The sequence below is a fragment of the Echeneis naucrates genome, chromosome 16 (assembly GCF_900963305.1).
Source record: "Echeneis naucrates chromosome 16, fEcheNa1.1, whole genome shotgun sequence".
Taxonomy (NCBI): Eukaryota; Metazoa; Chordata; class Actinopteri; order Carangiformes; family Echeneidae; genus Echeneis; species Echeneis naucrates.
This window is the reverse complement of record NC_042526.1, coordinates 5892669-5915879: the sequence shown is the minus strand read 5'-3', so window position 1 is coordinate 5915879 and position 23211 is coordinate 5892669. Positions and strand designations below refer to the sequence as shown.

Sequence of the window (23211 nt, the reverse complement as noted above, 5' to 3'; positions counted from 1 at the left end):
ATCCAATTTAATATTTCACCATCCGCACTGCTGGCTGTCACTCGTCCAACATTATGATGCATCTGCATTCACCTCGGAGGCATTACAAGCTTGAAGGTACACATCTTCAATAACCTCCACTCATCACTCTCTCTTTGTCTCTCTATCACATCCAAACTCACTCTCGGTCTTCTTCTTGATTCTCTCCCAGTCCTTGGAAGAAAAACTCCGTTTTCTCAGGACAACAGGCACAGAATCTCTTAATCATAGCTTTGTGCGATAGCTGCAGTGGGAAATGTTTAAACGATCATTTTCATCAGTATGTGACTCAGGTCTGATATCCCTTGAGGAGCTCCCATGAGGCTCCAGAAGAGATTTTGTGCAGCAGTCCTGTCTAAATCCAGCTGGAGGTTACAGCAGCAGCCTGCTGGGCTCATATCAAATCAGATTTTATGCTTTTCTTCCTTCTTTCAAGATTAGTGTGAAACCTTATCTTGGTTCATTTCAATGACAACATAAGACCACATGCTGGAGTATAAATAGTTTATATTTGAGACATCACATGATAAATATTTTACATCCATACAGTCCTTGTGAGATAGTAAAAATTATTCGGAGGGTGATGTTTGTGGTTTTTTCTTTTAAGTATACACAATCTCCTGAATGTATACTGTCAAAGACGTTAAAATTTTAAGGCAGCCGTCATGCAACCATCATCTTTGGTTAAATGACATTTATTTAAGCACGCTGTCATTATTTTTGGTAGATTTTTTCTGGTTGACTTTGGTTGAAAGCTGTCGGTTTTACAAATCCTGAAAATGCCTTACCTAAAGCAACATCAGCAAGCATTAATACGGTAGCAAAAATTCACATACGTCCCCATAAGGCCTCTGCGTATGTATCAATCTGCAAATGGAAAAATGGCTTATTGCTTATTGATTAGCTTGCTTCTGGCAGAAGTAAGAAGAAGTAACAGTCCATCTCTCTCATTCCCTCACAAATGACAAATTAAGCATTTGTTATCGTTGTTGTGGTGGGGCAGGAGTGTGTAATGTCAACTTGGCTGAGGGAGAACAACCAAGCTGAGTGTGTGTGTGTGCGTTTGTCCTACTGTCCTTGAGAAGAACATGTGAAGCCAAGTCCAGTGAAGTAGCTCCGCTGAGCCTCTAATGAATAGAAAAACAATATAAAGATATAGATCTGTGTGTGGCGATAAGGGGCATACGCAAGACAGAAATAATGCAATTGCAATACTGCAGAATGCAGGACAGAGGAGATGAAACCTACACAGCTCACAAACATGCTCATGCATGCAGACATACAAATAAACTTCATTATTTGACTCATCTCAAAAAATATGACCTGTATTATTGCACCAGTAGAGGATTACAGATGCATTAACTCATACATTATGTGGTAGAGTGAAGTCTAAAAGCTTCCTCTAAACAACAACATTGCTGTGAGTAAAGTTTGTTGTGTTCCCGGACAGATAACGTATACTAATGCACACGTAACAGGGCATGAGGGAGTGTGTCTCCTTTCAGACCGTGAGCTTCTCCTTCAGTTTCTGACCGTATAATGCCTGATTACATAACTTATAATGTGAGAAGCAGTTTGATGAGTCTGTGGAGATTAATCATGCCTATAGGGTCCACATGACACTACAGCCAGGAGACTATTAATTTAGCTTATTTTATCTTAGCTTAGCATGAAGTCAGAAACAGAGGCTCGGCCTCTATCCGGCCTCTAAACCTTGATCATTAACACGATACAGGAAATAACACACTGGGAATTGGTAAGTCATTTTTCAGTTTTAAACAAATAGACTTTATGCTAACACAAGGTAAGTGAAACACTGCTGGCTGCAGTGTTACTGTTAAATGTGACATTTTTCATATTACTAAAAGTCAGATTAAAACTTTATGACCCTGAGGATGAGACACAATGCGATGCCCCGGTTCTTGATAAATACAGTGCTGTGGCTGACGCTTACTGGGATCTGTGGGCAGAGTCTGCCTGCATGGTGAAAAACATTAACCGCTGCAGCGTGAAATTTAAACATGATGTTTACTGAGGAGAAGCTACACAGCCAGGTAGATTAACAGATGGACACAAACTGAGCTAAAAAGCTGACTGAGAGACTTAATGAGGAGGTAGCTTTATTACTTAATTAAATCACGCTGAGGGGAGAGTTAAAAAAAAAAAAAAAGCTGTCCTGACTACTGATCAGCTAACGGTGCTGATTTATTTCATCTTACAGAGGGAACCTGGGAAAAAGCCACAGTTCTTCTTGGGGCTACATTTTTTAAATTGTGTTTTGATTGCAAACAGAGCTTCTGAATAAAATATTGGTGAATATTTTGGCAGTTTGAGAATGGATGAATGGGATTTCAGTTATGACTGTAATGTTTGTCCTAAAGCTATTAGAGAGAGAAAGTCTCCATCTGCAATCAGGATGAGGACGAATGAACTGCATGAACACATGGCGGATTGCAAAATGAGCTGGGAGGGAGGCTAATAAGGTGATGTGAGCAAATGACTTTGCTTGAGTCATCATTACAGTTTATAACCTCGTTCTCTTCACAGCTCGGCTGGAACGACAAGCTCGCCAGAGCTTTCACATGTAGCAGAATGCAGGAGCTGAACATCAGACATTAGTATGCAGTCCATGCATTATACAAACTGTCCTTCCTCTAAAGAGACATTTTTGTCTGAATTAGTTTGGAAGGCGCCTCTTGGTAACATGCTATGAAAATGAAATAAAATATTCATTTTCAAAGGACTGCATGGAAATTATTTGGTTAGAAGAGAGGTAAGAAAAGAGGAGGGCATCTTAAAATTAAAGGGAGTTTAGTTGGCAGGCACCAGCACCTTTCCTTCACTCAGGATTTATATTTTATTTTAGCCTCTCAACAGAACCAATAATAATTACACTTAAACAGCTCTCAGCTACTACGGGGCTTGGACATGCCATGTTGACCATTTATTTTTTATCAGATAAAAGGTCAACAGTTCCAGTAAAAATGAGATTTTTATAATGTTTGATATGTGTTGAGACACTGCTCCTTACTGTACACAAAAGTATTGTATTTACTGCTGCTTGCAAATGTGTGAACGTCGGGGCACACCTGCAAGCAAATGCACAAAATTTTTGCACTATCATGCTATATCAATAGTTTTAGAGAGGAAATATTTATTATTATTATGGGCAAATAAAATTTCAAATAAATAGAAGTGAAGTCATAAGGTTTATCTTCCTCTTCCCATAGAAGTAATTTTTATACATTCCTAAAAGTAAATATAAATAAGTTTTTAGTCAAAAAATTAAATTATTTTTTAAGATAAAAAGGGCCTTTCCATTCACAAAATTTCAACTAGAGAATATCTAAAAGAAAACTGAAAATATTCAGTAATGTTGTCATATTATGGGTCGTAAATTTGGCCTGTCATATTTCTTTGGCAAGTTCTTTGGTGTTGACGAAACATTTTGTGACAGAAGAAGTGCAAAGCGTGGTGGCATTCCCACATATTGTCGCTGTGCTTTGTAAAGCAGTGTGGAGTGCTTCCATTACATGTCAAACCACGAAGCTGAATCCTAACACACAAACTGACGGCCTGTGTCGTCACCTTTCCTTGCTGCTCACCCTCTGCTTGGCATTGGATGCCAGCAGCAAAAGATCAATTTCAGGTACGGATGCACCAGTAGACATGCCATTACACGCACATGCAAGCACACGCATACAAGTACACACATACACACACAAACACGCGCATTCGGTCTGTAAACTAGAGCTGTTAGCGAGCTTGGCATGCTAAGCTAAAAAAAAAAACAAAACACTGCATCATGAGAACAGTCCAGTGAGGAGCAAAGCGTGAAGCGGGAAACTCAAAAGTTTAAAGGACGACTCCAGTGCAGGGCTACTGGCAGAGGATTTGCTGTTACAGCTGCACCGTTCTTAAAAGAATTGGCTAAAAAGAAGGCTAAAATTGATTTGATGGCTCTTGGAGGTTGTTCTGCATTAACATTTTGAATCAAAGCTGAGCACCAACAAAGAAAACAAGAAAAAAAAAAAAAAAATCTACACTAAATTTGGCTTTCTCCATATTTTGGCACTTAGTGTGCGGACACTTGAGGTGACTGAGAAGCTTGTAGGAGCAGCTGGGTTCAGCCCAGCTTGGAACGCGTGTCTTGGCTGTAGAACAGCACCTGGAGCAGAATGGCCACGTCAATCAGGATCTGGACTGAACCACATACCCAGAACTGAGCCGGGCTCTCATTCATCACGAAGTAAGTGGTCTTGAAGACATCGCCCGCTGTCCACAGCAGCACCATCTTCACACTAGACAGAGGACACACAGAGAGTGTGAGTCAAGAAAGAGTGCAGGAGTTTTCTCTTCGAGGAGCGTCGGACTTTCTGGCCAAAGTTTTACAGAGAAACTAGTTTCCTCAGCTTTATCTCCTGCTCTTCGTCTTGTGCGGCTCCCTTTTTTCACTCCTCTACTACTGCTGTCATCTCGATTCATTTGCTGCCATCTTTCTTTAATTCTTACCATTCACACTTTCTGCCCGCACTCCTCAACCTTCTGTCTGCTGCTCCTCCCTCTCTTTCTCTCCCAAGTGAAGTCCCATCAGTATCAAAGTAATATTCCTTTTACCTGAGCTGACTGGGTGTGAGGAGAGGGCACCGACATCAGTCATCAGTGAGACATAATGTCGGGTCGGACAGGGGTGAGGCAGAAAAGAAAGGAAGGAGACAGGGACAGAGAGGGGGCAAAGGACAGCATTTATCATGCTGGTGGTGAGAGAGATATTGGTAAGACAACCAACCCCCCAGAGACAGAGCCATGTGAGATAGATATAGATGATGTGCACAAATGGGGTAGAGTCAGACTAATGACTGGGGACAGCAGTCCTGTACCATCCTTGAGCTCTCCTTGCAGAGTCATGTCAAACCTTTTCCCTTCAGGCGGCCACGAGGAACCAAAACGTTAGAAGCACACAATCCAGCCCACAAAAGGAGACCATTCATTTTGAATAGAATAATAATAAGATTATTATTATTTAGGATATCAGAAAACGGAACAAAACTGTTCACTGCAAAAAGAGAGAGAAGAAGCCAAAATCAGATAGATCAGGTGTATGAAACTGAATTATTTTTTATTTTGACAATTCCTCTCCACTTCTATATCTGTATCGAACTTTCATAGTAGGCTTTGTTAATCAAAAACTACCTATACAGTATCAGACCACAGCAGGTATCGTCTTAGTACGAGTTCAGAGAAACGAGAAAATCAATGAGCTTTCTTCTTCTTCCCTTTTGGACCAACTGACCCTCCCACCTCCAGTTTAACCACCGTCAGGCTTTAGCGGGAAGCAGCCATCTCTCTGATGGGTTCGGCTCTGCTACCAAATTTAAACTTTCACGGTAAACTCTCCAGAATTAGGTTGAACTGCTCCATTAATAAATGTGGCAATGAAAGTGAAATCATCATGCTTTTACGTCTCTGTCTCTCTAAGCTGCCTGCCCTCCTCGGGGGGAAAATACTTTTTTTTTTCTGTTCCGCAGAAGTTTTTGTTTCACCTCAGAGTATGACGCCTCAATCAGCTTCAGATTTCATGTTCCATCACTCTCTTCATCTTTTCCTTTCACTGCACAGCTTCTTTTCTTTTCTGCCATCATCACTTTTTACTTTTATTGTCCCCTTCATTGGATTTGCTCAGCTCCCCTTTACGTTACATCAGAGGATTAAGCTCGAGAGGCTTTTGTCAGCACCTATTTTGAACCCTGAGAAAGTCAAATAATAAAAGTCTCATTTTAGAGCGTACTAAACCAGACAGTTGGAGCAAATCCAACCAACGGCCGGTTTGGAAGAGGCCATTATACTTTTGGAACAATGGAGCTAAAGCTGCCATTTGAAAATGAGAAAGAAAATATATAAATGTCATCATTCATTTCAAAGTGCACCATTCTATGCCTACTTACTGCAGGTTTGCGTGTGACTCACTCATGCAAAGAATTTCACTCTTTTCTTTATTTCTTACATACTGAAAATGGAGAAATGCAGTGAAGTGTGCTAAATGTACCTAAATATTTAAGGTAAAAATACTCATTATAAGCGACTGAGCCCCCTCTCCCACTGACTGAGACTGCACAGGGAGTCTTTAATGGAAATAATTATACTAGTCTATCTGTAGGGAACTTTCTAACCTCATCCTTTTCAATATAGTTCCAGGAGAATCTAAGACTAGTTCAGATTAACACATTTCACCTCGCTTCTCTGCAATAAAATAATCAGCTTGATTTCTTTCATCAAAACATCTGAGAGAAGCTGAGAGATATAGCCACGGCCTCTGCAGATTAAATGTATTGGACATATATGGAAATATATGGACCTTTTTATATACTGATTGTATTATTTTTCGAGTACGAGTATTCTGTAGGATGAAATCAGGAAATATTTGTGAAGAGTAAGAAGACTACAGATGCATGAGAGACTTTCCCAATTCTCTCATGAAGATGGAGCACCTTTTAAATTCACACTTTCATTTTATCCTTAAACAAGTCCTTCAAGCGTGATTAAATGTATCCTTCATCCTGCTCCCTGTCTCCGACTTTCTTCGCTACCCTCTCTGCTTATCTGTCCCTCCCTTTATTCGCCCTCCATCACACTCCCGAATTCTCCGCCCTCCCGCTTTGGATAATTTCTTTGCTCAAGAGACAGAAAATATCATTAACCAGGATGAGTCATTTTCGGTGTAATTAAGCAGGACGGGTCATCTGTGCCACAGCAGTCTGTACGGCAGTGCAGAGGAATGGACAGAAAGCTACTGGTTTAAGGTCATTCATTCATTCATCATAAAGCAGGCAGACAAACGCACACACACACTCATACTAGCCTCATGTAGTTCCATTTGGCCGAGATAGCATCGTGACTTGTGACCTGGCTGACAGGTGATGAAAGACACACAGAACAAACAATTGAACTTGGTCCTGTGTGGGGCTTCCGAGTGCCCACAAGGGGAAAGAGTGATTATGGTATTGATTGAGAATACTGACTGAGCGGCCACCTCCGATTCTCTCTCTCTCACACAGACACGCACACATGCACACACAGAAACTCGCAGGCGCCTCTGTCGACAAGTAGTTAGCTTGAATTCTCCCAACAACTCTCAGAAAATACAGAACATGCAAAGCATAACATTTGCAAAACACGTTCTCACCAGAGTACCCACACATGCATGCATGCACACACACACACACACACACACACACACGAACAAGTAAATACACTGATGCACACTATCCGAGTGCAGCTCAGCTTGGACATGTGTCTCATTGATTATTACTGACCTGACACCTTCACCTGAACTAAGTGGCAGGGGGATGAGAGAAGAAAAGGGTGAAATGCAGGAGTAGGTACTTCAGGGATGAAGAAAGAATAATGGGACGGGGGGAGATGAACGAGGGAAGGTGGAAGTAAATGACGAGAGATGGATGACGATGTCACGGGGAAGGGAAGGAGGGGTGATTCTAGAGAGGGGTCAGAAAAGAAGCCAGCCTGATAGGTGGAGAGTGACAGGACAGCACAGGGCGATGGAGAAAGCGGGAGCTGGGTTTGATTGCCTGGTGAGATGGCTCTGCAGCATGTGGGCCAGGCAGTAATTGTCCTGTGTATTGAACGACTGCTGTCAGGCCAGCTATTAGCTTTTCAAACTGGCCTGAGTGGACAAGCGGAACATGACTACAGGAAACCAGGCTGAGAGACATTTCCAAAGAGCTTTCCAATTTTCCTAATTCCATATATGTGATATATGTTTAAATATGAATTTGTGACACTGATTCTTTATCCTGCCAAATCTTTTTTTGCTTGTTTGTAGTAAAATAATCACCGGACAGCACCCAAATTAAAACTATTGATTTGAAAGAAGCCAATTCATAGTAGCTACAACAAGCTAAAATCATGTTGAATTCCTGTGGGTCAGATGGCACCATGATGCAGCTCATCACCAAACCAACAAGCCACAAACTGAGTTGAATATGCTACCTAACCTGACATCCACAAAATGTTAAACCCATCCATCAAGCCGTCATCTTTCCTGGTCATTTTTTGAGGGCCACGAGGCAGCTGAAAAATATTTTCCTGCTGATGTTGGGTGATCAAGTTGCCAGTCAAACAGCCATAGCTGCTCACATTTACACCTTCAAGCTACGCTGTTTGGAAGTGCCAATTAATCAGGAGCTTTTCAGCCAAAACAAAAACAAAAAACATAAAAATAGGCAGTTTCAATGTAAGGTTTTCATCTATCTGTGAAACACTTTGATCAAACAGGATCTTAGACCAGATCAGAACAGGTGCTCAATTTGTTTCCTCTGCTCTGTGAACCCCATCCATCAGCAGCTTCATCTCTCTTTTCGTTCTAATTCCTCACACCTCACCCTACATTTCTTTTTCTTTCTTCATTACTTCTCTCCCCCTTCAGTCTTATTCTCAATCCTCATCCTCAACCCTCCTCTCTCTCGGCAGATGCTGTCTGTCTGTAATCTTCTTGTCCCAGGCGGCTGCCTTTCACCTTGTCCACTTCCCAAGAGACCACTGGATAGATGGAAGGATCCTGGGATGAAGCAATGGCCATCTACAAGCTGCATGTTTCTTGCAGGCGCAGAGTGTTATCCTGTTTCATTGATATCTTTATATGTACGTTTTGTAACAGGAGGTCCAGAATGCAAATGTGACAATGAAATCAATGACAAAGATGTCTTTCATTTTAGAAACAACATGAATTGTTCGATCTGGATCAGAGACATTTTTCCTAAAGGATAAAACTTACTGGTGGCTTTGATTTTTGAACCCCACATGTTTTATGAATATGAAAATAGGAATATTTGTTTTATGAATAGGAACCAGTTGGTGACTGCGCAGATATTGGATTTTTAACTCTACTTTTGATGAAATAAATAGGCCGCTGATTACAGATAAAACCCAGTACACACTTTAAGCCTCAAGTGGGGAGTGAAACTTTGTTCGTTAGACCTAAACAGTCTCGTGGGGGGTAGATAGTCCTCGAAATTGCTTGATAATATTAATACAAAGCTCTATTGAGAGAGATACTTGAGCAGCTGAGACTGATGGTTCAAGCCTCAAACAGCTTGAATCACCCTCCTCCTCTCTTTTTCAGCACAAACATGCGTGCATGCATTGTCGTGATGTCTGCATCCACGCATGCGTGTTTTTTGTTTTTTTTTTGTCTGCGTACACATGTGTGCACCCACACATGAGGGTGCGTGAGGTGATTTGGTAGCAGGGCTGTAGCTCTCCCTCGGGGGGGGGGCAGAGCGAGAGAGACGAAAATCAAAGGGCCCAGCAAGAGAGAAGCCGAGCTCTGCTTAACTCACTAAATATGAATTATGCATGGTGATCGATCGCGCACAGGCAAACACCAAAAAGTTCCCAACCTGCCAGAAAAAGATGGATTCTACTTCACAGAATGAAGCGAAGGGGAGGCGAGGAGAAGAAGGAGTATCACACAGTTAGCCTAAGGTTATTTTATTTTATATTTTTTCAGAGAATGTAAACAAGCCAGAATAGATGAGAAATGGCCTGTAAGGAGATGGCTATTTCTGTATATTCATTACATATATAGTCTTATGTAAGCTCCGACAACAGAGTATTTGTCATCGCCATGTTTCCTAGCTAACTGCAATTTCTGTCTCACGGTTTCATGCCACCACCAACAATTACAGGAAAACGGTCATAATCTCTCTTTCGGCTGCTGAAATAGCATCCACCTGTGACCCCCTTTGACTGTCTGAACTTCGTCTTTTCATCCCTGAATAGCTTTATCGTCTTAGACATTTACATTCGTCTCCTAATTAGTACATGTATTGATGAATCACGGCCAAGAACAACACTGACCTTGACCACCGTTTGGACAAAAATCTCTGGCCAGTGTGCAAACAGACAGCGAAGAAAAATTACTGGTGAAATGTGTGAGCATTTTTTCAGATGAATGCAAAAAGATCTAACGATGCATAAACTTCATTTGAGTCACGTTATGATTAAACGCATTAAACAAAAGAGCACCAAGGGACTTACCATCATCCTGTCACTAAATTAGCTGCTGTTCAGTCATTTTGTTCATTCGAAATTCCCCTGAGTAACGAGGACAATGTAGCGGCCCGTTGTGTGTCTTTATCAAAGATGGATTTACAGGCTGAAAACGAGCTGCGTCACAGGTCAAAGCATCCAGGTATCTTTTTATGTTTCGTCTCACTGTTAGATTTAGTACCATTTTTCTTCCCCAGATTTATTCTTGATCTTCGGTCAAGGTAGCAAATGACTCATTTTTGCTTACATCATGAGGTAGATCTTTACGGAAATGCTCAAACTGAGAGACGATGCCAGAAGACAGGCGCCAGTTTCATTATAGAAGATTGGAAATGCTCAAAAATACTAATCTTATAGTGATTCCTGTCTTGATCTCCACTTCAACATGGAGCTTTGGATTTTTTTGAATTCTTTTTTGACAAAACTTCTTGGACTACATTAATCACACTGTTAGTAGCAAACTCCCCCACTGATTCCTGAAAAAAAAAAAATCATATTTCTCACTCTTGTTTTTCTTCTGCCTTCAGTTCAAAGCTAACCCTGAACAGCAGACCAATGTAACATTTATGAGGTGAATAAGGTGCTGGGCTGCCCTGATTTCAAAACATGTTTTTGTTTGTTGTCTGACTTCATTTGTTCTCTGAAGAGCCCGCTTGCTCACCGAGATGTGTGCTTTTGTGTGTTTATGATTGATGTCTGACTTTTTAAAATGAATTAATGAATTAATTTTTTAACCTCAAAACTACATTTCTCTTCCACCATTGTGATGGCAGAAATGCAGAATGAACAGGAAGGGAAAGTCAGAAGAGAAAATGTGAGGTCTCGAACAGAATCTCCTGCCTCCTGAACAGACAGGACTAATTTAACAGTGAGTGCTACAATGCAGACTTCAAATAGAATTACTTTTTCAACATACACCTGCAAATATGAATGTACCCTGCAGTTATGCTCTATACAACGCAAGCAAGCCAACAAGTGAACAAAGAGGGTCGGACAAGAACAGTTAGCTGTCTGTTGTTGTTAAACATTTATTCCAATCAAGCTCCCAGACTAACGACAGCTCGATGTTTTTTAGCTCAGTACAAAAAAATTTCAATTAATATTAACTCAGAAACCAGCGTGCTGATTAGTAAATTGTGAAAGACGAAAAAAAAAAAAAAAAAAAAAGACGTGAATCAATTCTGCCTCCTGCCTCAGAAGCTACTAGCAAAGCAGTAGACTTTCATTCATCAAGATCCCTCAAAAAAATGTAAAATTATATTAATCACATTTCTGCCAAATTACTCTCCAGCTCAGCCCCCCTTCTCTAACTCCCATAAAAGCCAATGGAGTACACCTTTAGTGTGTTTGGCTCAACATCTGTTATTTGCAAACTTTCATAAGTTTGGTCCTAGCACACAATGGATCTGTTCTGCATCGCTCCTCGGACAGAGATTTGACAGAGAAGCTTCCTCGTGGGTCAGAAGCATCAAGGTTTAGTGATTTTGTGGTCAGTAAAAGCAAAGTTTATTGGACCAATACATTTTTTACACACCAAAGCAATGAGTAGGAGCATCAACAGATAAACATTTTCTGTGTTCTTTTGCTGACCTTGATCGTCATCCCTACTGAGGCGCAAATCTCAGTCACAGGTCACAAAGCGCTTAAAGGCCATCACAGTGTCTGCATTATATGCTCTGAGACCAGACTATAAAGGTACCGGTTCTTTGTCTGAAATGGCCTGAAGCTAATTGCCATCTCAGGAGAAACATGAAGCTACAATTAGGTTGCCAATGAGGGGACATGTAATAGCACCAGCAGTACTCCTTCAAAGGTGTGACCCAGAAGTGAGAATCAGCTAGTTAGCTGTGAAGATGTAGGAGAGGGATTTATAAAGAGAGGCAATAGAAACTAAGAATGCAAAGTTATACAACAAATATTTATGTATACAGTATATTCCATTCTTTCTGCTGGTGAAAGAAGTGGTTTGATTAGTCTTAGCAACAGGGAGAAAAGGAAGAGCGGATGAACTGTCCGTGGAAAGCAAACTAAGAGAGATGAGTATCCCTCTGAGATAGAAACAGGACTGCATTTGTGTGCCAACCTTTGTTTTAGTGTGACAGACAGACTGTCACTCAATGACACTGCAAGGGTTGGCAGCTTCTGTGCAGACCTGGGAGGGGAGAGCAGGAGCGGAGGCAAAATAGATAATGTTTAACGAGCGGGAAGAGGAAAACAGGCGGACTCTCTAGGCAGCTGAGTGGAGCGCACTGAGCAATCAGTCAAACACGCCGGCACCACATTGTTGTTCATATAAACAAATCGCAACGTTCCCATTCAATCGCAGCCTCCACTTGAGCAATGACTGTTTGAAAATGTCAAGTGGGTGACATCATCACTCACCAGCCGAACGCTGTCAGGTCAAAACTTGGCATTGGCATAAAGTTGTTGTTTAAATAACCAGAAATATCTCGATGCTGCGAACAACAACAGAATGTGATTGAGTATGCCGTGCCCCTTTGTTTTTGAAACAACGTGAAGTACAGTTCACCCGGTGACCACCAAAGATGTTTTTTATCCGTTTCGTCTGGGTGTCATTCTTCATCGTCAGTTACACCGGCACCCAGGAGGGAAAAATAAAACCCATGTTTACCTCAGAGGTTGACAGCAACCCGTGCTGAGCTTAGTGTCTGTACTCACACAACCAAACCTGGAAGCCATCCAGGCCAAACACACTCTGCTCTGGTGTCCTCTAAATAGCTCCATCAGATCATTTTGAGTGTATTTTATCGTGACTGAACTACATCACGCCACATCTTTAACCATATGTGTCAAATCTAATTACAAGGCGGTATAAATAATTGGAAAAGGAAGTTCTGCAGTCAAACGGCTGTGGACGTCACGTTTCGCTTTCTATGGAACCAAAATGCATGGAGGAAACAGGGTTAACACATTAGTGAGACAATTTTTCACTTTCTTCCAATTTTTTTGCCCAGATGCAATCTCAGGTTGATGGTCACCGAAAGATTTTTCTGCGTGGGCATCTAATGGTAAATACTCATCTGGATTCAAGCTACAATCACAGTTCACTGGGTTGTTCCAATTCATTTTAACACTTCAAACAAAAATGCACGGCAAATCATTCAGAGTTTTCTATCGCATCCCTCTTGACCTTTGTTTTTCTGCATCTATTCCATACTTGTTACTCCCCACTGCTTTGTTGTATCTTTCCATCACCACCCTTCCTCATTTTCCCCTGAGCAGCGGTATGTGCGGAAATGTGTTTGAACATCATGCAAAGTGTCAGTAGCGATGAGCATTACTCATTATCATTACTCTTCTGTAACTCCGCTTTCACATAACATGCATCTGTTTAAAGGCAATCACGTGGGCGACCTTGAAAAGGTGAGCAGTCCTTGATGTAACAGACCCACACACTCACCCTCACACCTCAGTAATGGGACACAGGGGAATGTGACTGTACAACAACAAGTAAATGTTTCACATGGGATGACTTGAGAGGAAGGAAGTAACAGTGTGCTGTCATCATTTCTGGAAAACGGTTTGCTCCGGCTTAGCGGAACAAATGGGAGAATCATTACTTACATGCGAAGAAGGTCAAAAGTTCTGAAACGTCGTAGATATGCAGGGACGGAAGTGCCGAATGTGCAGTTTTCAGTGAGCAGGGCCATGCGACTAATTAGGTAGCTGAGATCAATAATGAAGTTTGTAAATATTCATGCTGAAATTACAGCATTTTCTGTTTTTTTACTTATTGAAGTACTTTCTAACCATATTGATAGTTATTTATTGTCAATCGTAATAATAATAATAATAACAACAATTAGAAAACATGCTGTAATTGTGTCCTGTAGAGACAGAGTTAAACATTTGGTTTTGTCCCCACACAGACATGGAGACACACACACACACACACACACACACACACACACACACACACACAAACCCGCCCACACCAACACGATCTTGGCATGGTTTTTGCACAGATGACAGACAAGACACATAATGAGGGAATAATGATCATAATTACTGCGATATTCTGTGCCATTAGAGGTGTAATTGATCTTGCAGTCCTAATTAGTATACACATTGACCTTTGCACACTGTGCAATGATCTTAACATGAAAAAGCTTGACGATGCAAGCTAAGCTTGTTTGCCCTCACTCCAGGTCAAGGTGACCTAAAATTTTATGTGGATATAATCCAAATCGAAGGAAATACCTTCATGGTGGCTGTCTGCTGATTCTTTTAACTGCCTTTGGAAAACAGATACATTGTGATATAACTGTATTTTCATCCCCTCCACCAATGTCTGGTGTCACTGTCTATCCATGGCAATGCATTTACCTCTCATGGTTTATCCAGTCTTTGACTTACCGTCTTCTAATGTAGACAAGAATTATTATAAATGACCTTATTAGCATATTTTGTTCATAAGAATTCATATTAGTGGTGCAACCTGACCATTAAAGTTAATGAGCTTCCTGTAAAGTTTAATATGAGCTGGGAGAGTGCTGTACCTCATTCCTTTGGTGGAGCGATTGTGGAAGTTTTGCAGTAACTGTGGGAGACCCAACATGGCCTCAAATATCACAGCCAGGGAGCCCAGCAGCTCCACAAACACAGCAGAGTCCAGCAGCAGCAGGGTGACCACAGCACACAGCACGGTGAAGCCAAAACAAAAGAGCAGGTAGTCCTCAAACGCACTCCACTTCCAGAAGTAACGGAGGTCCAAGTCTGAGAGAGGAGAGCGGAACAACGACATGACCAAATGCATTGGCAACATTTTCTCAAAGAAAATCTGAATGTTTCTCTCAGTATAGTACAATATTGCTTCCATTCAGATGGTACACATACTTAAAAGACAAGGTGTGGGAAGAAAGTGCAGGTAAGGAGCTGTGTGTATGTGCTTACAGTAAATTCAGATGGAAACAGAAAGGTATTAACGACAGTCAGTATTGAAAAAGACAAGGCCAATATATAGCTGCAAAAGAAGGTAAGAGCGCGAGTGATTCATTGAAGGATGCAAAGAAATTCTGCAAATGCAGCACTCCTATCAATACAGTGCAAATGCATAGGGGGATGGAAGAAAGGTAAGCAAGGCACTCAAAGGCTTTTACATTTTCTTACTTTAAAATAACCTCGGTTTGATGAAGCCAGGTTATACATTTAGAGTTTAAAGCTCCTTTTTCACCAACACAATGCTATTTGTCATGTGAAGCTCAAAGACCTTCACAGTCTAAAGCTGTCAATCTGAGTCAACAGAAGAGTCCAAAACCGAAAATCCTGGGAGATAAAAAAAAAAAAAATCACACAAACGTTTACATAGTCACAGTAGTGTGGTTACCCTAAAACTATTTTTTCCTACAGCTACAGCAAGCTGAGCTCCCTGCAAGGAGGCTGGTTCAGGAGCTGCCAATTAAAGCTTATGAGGGGAAACATTAGGCCTTCTCCACCAACATTCCCGTCACTATCAGCCATCTCCTCAATGGACCATAATGTGAAATGATCAATGGTCTCTCATTGCTTATGCATGATCACGGAGCAGAGCAAACCAGCTGACATCAGCTGAAGGGGATTGATGGCTAAATAAGGGCAGATTAGAAATCTGCATTTTGAAAAGCAAAAACCAGACAATGACTGGCATTTTTGGTGAAATATGCTATATGCCAATTTACATTTACAGCAAAAATCCGTCAGAACATAGATTTGGGATAATAATGATGTACTGAACATTAATCAGTGACAACTCTGCTCTTTATACAGTCGTCTCTTCATGGTCGATATGTGCCAATGTTCTTTTGTTGTCAAAAAGGCTGCAGTCAGCTTTTTTTTTTTTTTTTTTTTGACATTTTAAAAAATGAAGATAATGAAGAACAACCTGACAAAAACATTAGACATTAGATGGGAGCTACCTAGCTCTGAGGCTAATAAGTGAACTTAAAGTTGGCTTGTTAAACTTGCAATGCAGTACACTAGAGTTGCGGTCTCACTCTTTTGCACTTTCAAGACAGTTATGAATTCTGAATTATTTTGACATTTGAAGAGACTAAAACCGCAAAAGGCCAGAGCTGTGAAAAATAGCTCGGTCACCACTTGCTTTCTTTTAGAGAGACAGAGGAGTTCTCTGTCTAAACAAGGTCTTATCCATTAATATCATCTCACATAATGTACAAATATGGTCACAAAATATTTTCACTAAAGCACACACACACACACACACACACACAAATATCCGCACACATCCCCATCACAAGGCTGAGCTGTCTCCCATTCCACTCCGGTGAGCTGCATCTGCTGTGGCATCCTGGGACAAACAGAGTGAGACATCTTGCTGCGAGTGCAGCCTGGCATGTTTGTGGCAAACAGTGAACGTGATTAATGGCATTATTACAGAGAGCCACAAAAGATACCTTTACCACAGCTAACAACAAACACACAAGATGGGAGAGGACACAACGCGACACGCACACACATAAATAATGCTCCTCAGCTTTCTCATGCAGATATGGCCCGGCAAATATCGACTCTGGGGATGACTGTCTGGTGTCTGAAGCTAAAATGCCAAAAAGCTGGAGACGGACAGCCTGCCGCACATTACCTCTAACTGACAACTCCTTCTTCACTGCTGATGCTGTTACTTCACCACAACACAATCAAACGCAAACACGGCAACTGCCCGCTGCCAGCAGAGGGAAGCCGGGGCTAAGGGAGGCTAACAGGCCACCTGTTATCAGCAACATAAAAAGCCATTTCATTTTCTTTTTGAACGGGCCAAGGAGGTGAAGTAAAAACATGCTGACAGCGGTAACACTGACTCGTGGTATTTCTAAACTGCCGTCAACTTTTCAATGTATGAACCTCCCACATTTTCATCTCTTGGGTTTTAATTCAGTTTCCCATCCGTCTCTGCTGCTTATCTGCAGCACACACACACACACACACACACAACACACACCCTTCTCTTCTCCTCTTACGAAGCAATCCAATCTATTTTCATGCAAAAAGCAACACACCCACCTCCCTTTCTCTCATCTCCACTCCTCCTCTGTCTCCATGCCATTTCATCGTTCAGTTATACAGCCTCATATGTTTACCTGCATAATCAAATTGCTCAGAAGAGTATAATGAATAGAGAAATCTATGCATCATTCATGGAGTCATCTCTTGTCATCATCCTCCACCATGCTTCATTCTTTGCCTCCTCCCTCTGATAAGCCCACTTCTTGCTTCCCTCTCTCTTTTTTTTTTCTTTCTTGCAGGCATTAATCTTGCAGATTAAAAATCCCCACATGGACATGAACAATGTCCTGAGAATCAGGTCCATGAATTTTCATGAGCTAGTCTTTCACACATGAAGCGTACGACAGGACATCGACTCCCAGACATGCTCTGGAGCAGTGGTCACTAGTTAAGAGTCTACAGGGGGCAGATTAGAAACATCATCAACGTGGCTGCTTGTTCTATGTGCGTTCTTTAGACAAAGGCCTGCTCTGTTCAGACATCAGCTCCTTTGGACATCACAGAGACTTTGTAGGGAGCTGTCAGACTAATGTTCATTTGATCTCCAGCCGAACTGATTCCGACAGCTGTGTTCTCACATACATCTCCTTTGGGTCATGTCTAGATGAGTTCAGACTGTGCATGTGTGACAGCACTTTATATATATAAAAACATGTCACCACTTCCCACTCACACAGAGATGCACACACCTCCTTTGTGGCTGCTGTCCTGACATTAGAGGTGGCCTGGCCTTTTCCAAACAGCATCCTCCTGTCTGGCGAGTGTTGCAGCCAGGGCCCCACTTCAAAGTGCACATGGACTCTGTAGTGCCAGGGGGAGGTGAGGCTCTCTTTCTTCACACAGACTCTTTGCTTGCACAAAGCCCATTGGAGATCAAACAATTCAATTACTAAAACTGGAGAGGAAGCTGCTCCAAGGATGTCAATACCTGTGCAAGAAGTTAGCCTGGGATGGTGTGAAGTTGCTCAGTCGATTCATTTATGCGCACGTGTCTGTAGGTATCTTGGATGCAGCATTGTGCTGTGCTGTCTCGCACAGGTTGGTACAGAGGAGTTAGAGGATGATTGGAGGTAGAGGGAGGGATGGAGGGATCTCGGGTGAGTGACTCAGAAACAGAGGGAGGGTAGCCTTGAGTCAGTCAAGTGGATGTATGGGGACTAAACTCACTGCACTTCCCATCAGGCTGATCTGAGAGAGCATTGTATGGAGGTGAGAGTAGAGTCTCAGAGACAGAGACAAGGATAGACACTGACAGCTATAGAGCTTTGAGATATGCTGACTCATCACTATCAGTCTGCAAGCAGAATGACTTACACTCTGCAGAGCCTCCTTGCTGTATTTTAAGATGTGTGAACGTTGCTGTTTGACATTTCTTGGCTCAGTGATTTCATCTGAGGATAGGTGCGGCATTTTGAAGGACATGCACAATATAACGGACTTTTCAGATTACAGTAATGGCTAAAAAGCCATGAATGAGTTTGTCCAGAGATGGCTGACAGCGCAAGCAACCTTAGGATATCCTGACCAGTTTCAAAAATTGGCCAAATTCCAGCTCACAGGATCTGTGAGTCAAACTTGTGGACTGCCTCTTCTTTTTCAGTACATGAACGTGGAGTGTTGACAGCACAGACACATCAGGAAAAATCTCTGAAGATCTTCCTGACAAACTTTAATAAGGACACGACAGGCGTGATGCAATCTTTCAGAGACAGAGACTCACTGAACCACTATGAACTATCACTGTTCTACAGATTGAACTGATTGTTTCTGCAGCAGAAACATAACTTGGTTCACTAGTCAAGCAGGTCGGTCATGACAGAAAGGAAAAGGTTCAGTTTCTAGCATGTCTTTGTCTGCCCTTCAAAAATCTCACACAATAAGAGCAAGTTCTAAGCAAATTATACAAGCCTGAATGAATGAGTGAGTGAGGGAGTGAGTGAGTGAGAGAGCATTCAGCTGGCGTCTTACTGGGCTGCATTTTCAGTCCCAATGCGACTGCGGAAACAGGAACAATATCCAAATGAGAAGAGCTTAATTGGAAATCCATCTGTGTTAAAATATGATGCATCTAAACAACTGCAAGCTGTCAGATATGAATAATGCTGACTGAGCGTTTAAACTTCTTATTTCAGCACTGTCTAGGAGAAAAAGAGGAAAAGGAAACAAAGATGACAGGAACCACCTCATTGTAATTCCAGCAATGTCTCAGAATATTCTGCATCAACTACCCCACCGCATCGTCTCCTTCACTTTCCCCCTGCACCCCCTGCAACACTGCTAAGATGCTTCACTGTACACAGCAAAGTGTGGAGAATGGAAAGCTCAAGTCCTGCTATGCGTTATAAGAGCTATTTTTTTGATAATGGTTGCCATTTGTGCCCAATTTCATCCTTCTCCTGGAAAGCTTGAGCGCTTTGCTGACTGAACTTGGTCAGCAGCCAATGTCTTCAAACATTTATAAAAGAAACGTTGACAAGATTGCTCTTAATTGGCTGCTGAAGCTGCTGCAAAAAGCCCCAAGTGAACATCTTCTCTCACAAACTTATCAACAGCTGATTTACTTTTTCCACTTCCCGCAGCCACTCTGTGTCTGTTTGCCATTTGGAGATTAGCAATATATTACTGTTCTGTAACGTCTGTTTTGCTTTGTTTGCTCAGTTTACTTGCATAATACAATTTTGGATTTGCCTCCCTGACCGGCTTGTCTGAATAACATCCTCTAACATTATCTTTTGTGTGAAATAATCCAGCAAAATAAATTAAGCTATGTCTAGTTATAACACAGGGTCACATTAATTCTGTGTTCCTTGACAGCACTGCAGTGGTCCTCATGAGCTCTGCGTGATCAGATCTGCCAAAACAAAGAAAGTCTGCCTGCATTTTCTGATGATTATCTAGTCCCGGGAAGAACTAGCACGCTCATTTGCATAATACTTTGTGCGTTACAAAAGCCATTCATGCAGAAACATCCAAGTAATACATTCAGAAGTCAATAGTGTACAGTTGCTGTTTTGAATTCCTAATGGGGAGCCACTGTGTGACTTTTATTACAGGGTCCTATTAGCAAACACAAAGAGAGCGCTATCAGCTTCGAGGCAGAAAGATAAGACGAATGGCGATGTTAGGACGGTTGTCTTAGCACATCTACTGGCATATTTATGAGCTGGGGAAAAGCTTATTGCAAACTCACACAGAATTCATCTAACTTTTCATAAATGGAACTGAAAACAAAATACCTGAAAATGCATGAATTAATTTATTTTATTGAACTCCACTTTTTCACCCGTTTTCATTTCCTAATCGTGACATTATTACAGCGGTGCACACGCTGCACGAGCTGCCCACTGCCTCCAAGATGTTGCAACAACTGACAAATTTAGCCAATTAACTGAAGTCAACTTTAATGAAAATGCCAAATAAATACCAATATAAGACTGGGAGCAAACTGCATATATATTAGACATTAGCGCCTGGCAATATTCTTTGTACTACAAGTCTAGTGGATACTGTATAATGGGTTGTTATATGGTTAGGTGCTTGATTTAAATTGAGGAGCTCTTTGATATCAGAAAAATATTATAAATAAAATACCACAATAATGATTTCAACACCATTGTCCTGATCCAGCCTTTTGTAAATGTCACCATCATTGATTTTTTCATTAGTGTCTCCCTCCCAGCTCTCACAACTAGAACCTCAGTCCCCTAATTCCAAAGGGCGTAATTTAAAGCTACAATGAGACTTTTTTTTGTCTTCCAGCAACACTGTTTCTACAATCACTCTTCTTCTACACATATTCAGTGCTGCAAGTTACATTAAACACAGAATAAGACCAAAAAAAAAAAAAAAAAACCCTTCAAAGGCATCGTCCTCCACTTGTCCTGCGAGCTAAATCTGTAAATGTCTCCATACTTTCAACATCACATAAAATTGGGTGTGTCTGCAGGTGGTTTGGCTATAAGAAACTTCAGCGTTCTCTCTTTGAAATTCATTCCTTGTTTAGGATTTGCTGTCTGCAGCGAAATTAACGTTTGACATTATTTCAAAGAAAGTGCTGTTCTTTTGTTTCATGTATTTTTCAAAGGTTATCCAGCACGATGAGTGAGCAGATGTGTTTTCTTACTGTGGGTGTTAGTTGTTGTCTATTAATCTCCTAACACCGGAGCTTTTTTCCCAATCCCTACTACCAATGACGTAACAAGCACGTAATCCTTGTCCTAATCATTTTGTTCTTTTCTCTCACTCTCATTTTCATTGGAAGAGGAATGATGGCTGAAGCAGCATGAGGAGATTCAGATGAGGCAGAAATTCCTTGGCCTCACTTTCATTTTTTCTTTTGGAGGCTAGTGCTTTCAATCAGTGTTCAAGCGGCTCACGCTGTCTGGCTACCTCGAGCTGCGATTGTGAATGCCTTCTTGATAAGAGAACAACAGAACAAGGAGTTGACAATGAGTTGAAAATCTTTTTGTTTTTTTTGGGCAGTTTTTATGTCGATAGTTGTAACTGCAGACAATGCAGATCTTACAAGTATGATCAGTGATATGTTTTCTATTGTTCCAGCTCTACTCCAGCACACTGCATTAGAAATTGATGTACAGTAATGACTACCAGATTAAGCATTAGCATTTTAAGATTTAACAGCATTTGATGGTCAGAGCCATACTGGGTTAACAGTTCATGCTAAGGGATTTTAAATAAAATGTAGTCATTTAAGTACAGCGCAGCAGGACAATGAGATTCTTGACTCTATGCTCTATTTGCATTAGTCGTCATCAATTAAAAGCCATTCTCACTTTTCTTACGTGATACTCTGTGCCAGCAGAAATTGTGGTATGCAAATGTGAAGGGTGCTAATTGAAATTACTGACGCACACAGAAATTGTAATGACTCAAATTGTTCAATTCAAATTCAGTCTTTTAATTTGCCTTGTTCTGCGAGTCAGCAGTTTTCTTGTCTGCTCGTTTTCTTTTTTTCGCTCACAGGGAATGCAACTCTCATGAGGAGAGGAACCATCTCTTTAGTGAGATTTGCATAATTTACACCACAAAATGTTTGAATATTGTGAGATTGTAACTCCAGTATTTTGGAGTTGGAGGGCTATTTTTTTTAAATCAGTTTTGTTTCAGCTGCATATTTCAGACTGAAATGATTACAGATTAAGGAACATCTTGTTCATATATCTTCTTGCTATTATTAGAGAAAAAAGGCTAAGTGCGACTGCAGTGGACATGAAAGGGGTTGGAAAAGCTGAAGGGCTGGTGAAGCGGGGTAGCTATGGACGATAACTGGCCTGGGGTTGAGGGTGAAGTGCTGAGCTGTAGTAGCTCAGAGGATGAAGGAGAGGAAAGAACAGATGAAGTGAACCATCACTAAAACACTGCACCCTTCCGAGCACATGCTGTGAGAGCATGACGGAGAGAGAGGAAGGGAAGGTCTAATTAACTACACTTCTGCTCTCTTGTCCTCTCACTCCTTCTCAACTCTATCTTTCCCCCCTCTTACACTCTCTCGGGCACGGCCGGACACACAAACTGATGTCAATGGCATGTGTGTAGAGTGCAGTGCTTTATGAAGTGCACAGACTCTACTTGCTTATATCTGTGTTTCCATACACACACACAGAGAACACAGAGTCAAAGTTAAATCTGGCTGTGAAGGTGATCTAGTCCAATAATAATCAGCTGTTGACCAGATGGAAGAGTCAAAGGGTCCAGATAAGGACACAGCAGCATGAGGAGCCAGAAGAGTCCAATTTATTCATTGGGAACAGGCAGACACATTATCAATGGCGGGCTTTCATCCTATAGAGATAAGCAGGTGTAAATCCCAGATAATGAGACTGGGAAACAAAGTCAAGCTTGGTAGAAAGACTGTGATCAGTTGGATGTGAATGTGTAAGTCAAAGGCTCTCCTCATCAAACAACATGACCTTCATAACCGAGATGCTAGTACATCTGTGTACTGTAGTATACTGTTAGCGGTTTTAATGAGGCTATTTGCTTCAGGGCATAACATTAATATTCATTTTCAACTTACACTTATAAATACACTCTGAGAACCCAAATGCACATTTAATAGAGTGTTAACCGTTTAAATGTAGT

The 23211-nt window shown here is 41.4% G+C and overlaps 1 protein-coding gene across 1 annotated transcript in view; it reads right to left on the bottom strand.

The window, feature by feature from the left end:
- Positions 1–520: 520 nt before the first annotated feature.
- The window catches only part of LOC115056575 (PQ-loop repeat-containing protein 1), a 37396-nt gene continuing 14705 nt past the window's right edge, over positions 521–23211 (bottom strand). Inside the window, exons 4-5 of the mRNA XM_029523110.1 lie at positions 14607–14823; positions 521–4319 (exon numbers count right to left, since the gene is read on the bottom strand). Of these exons, the coding sequence (XP_029378970.1) occupies positions 4145–4319; positions 14607–14823 (392 nt within the window). The 3' untranslated portion in view covers positions 521–4144. The remainder of the gene's footprint in view (positions 4320–14606; positions 14824–23211) is intronic.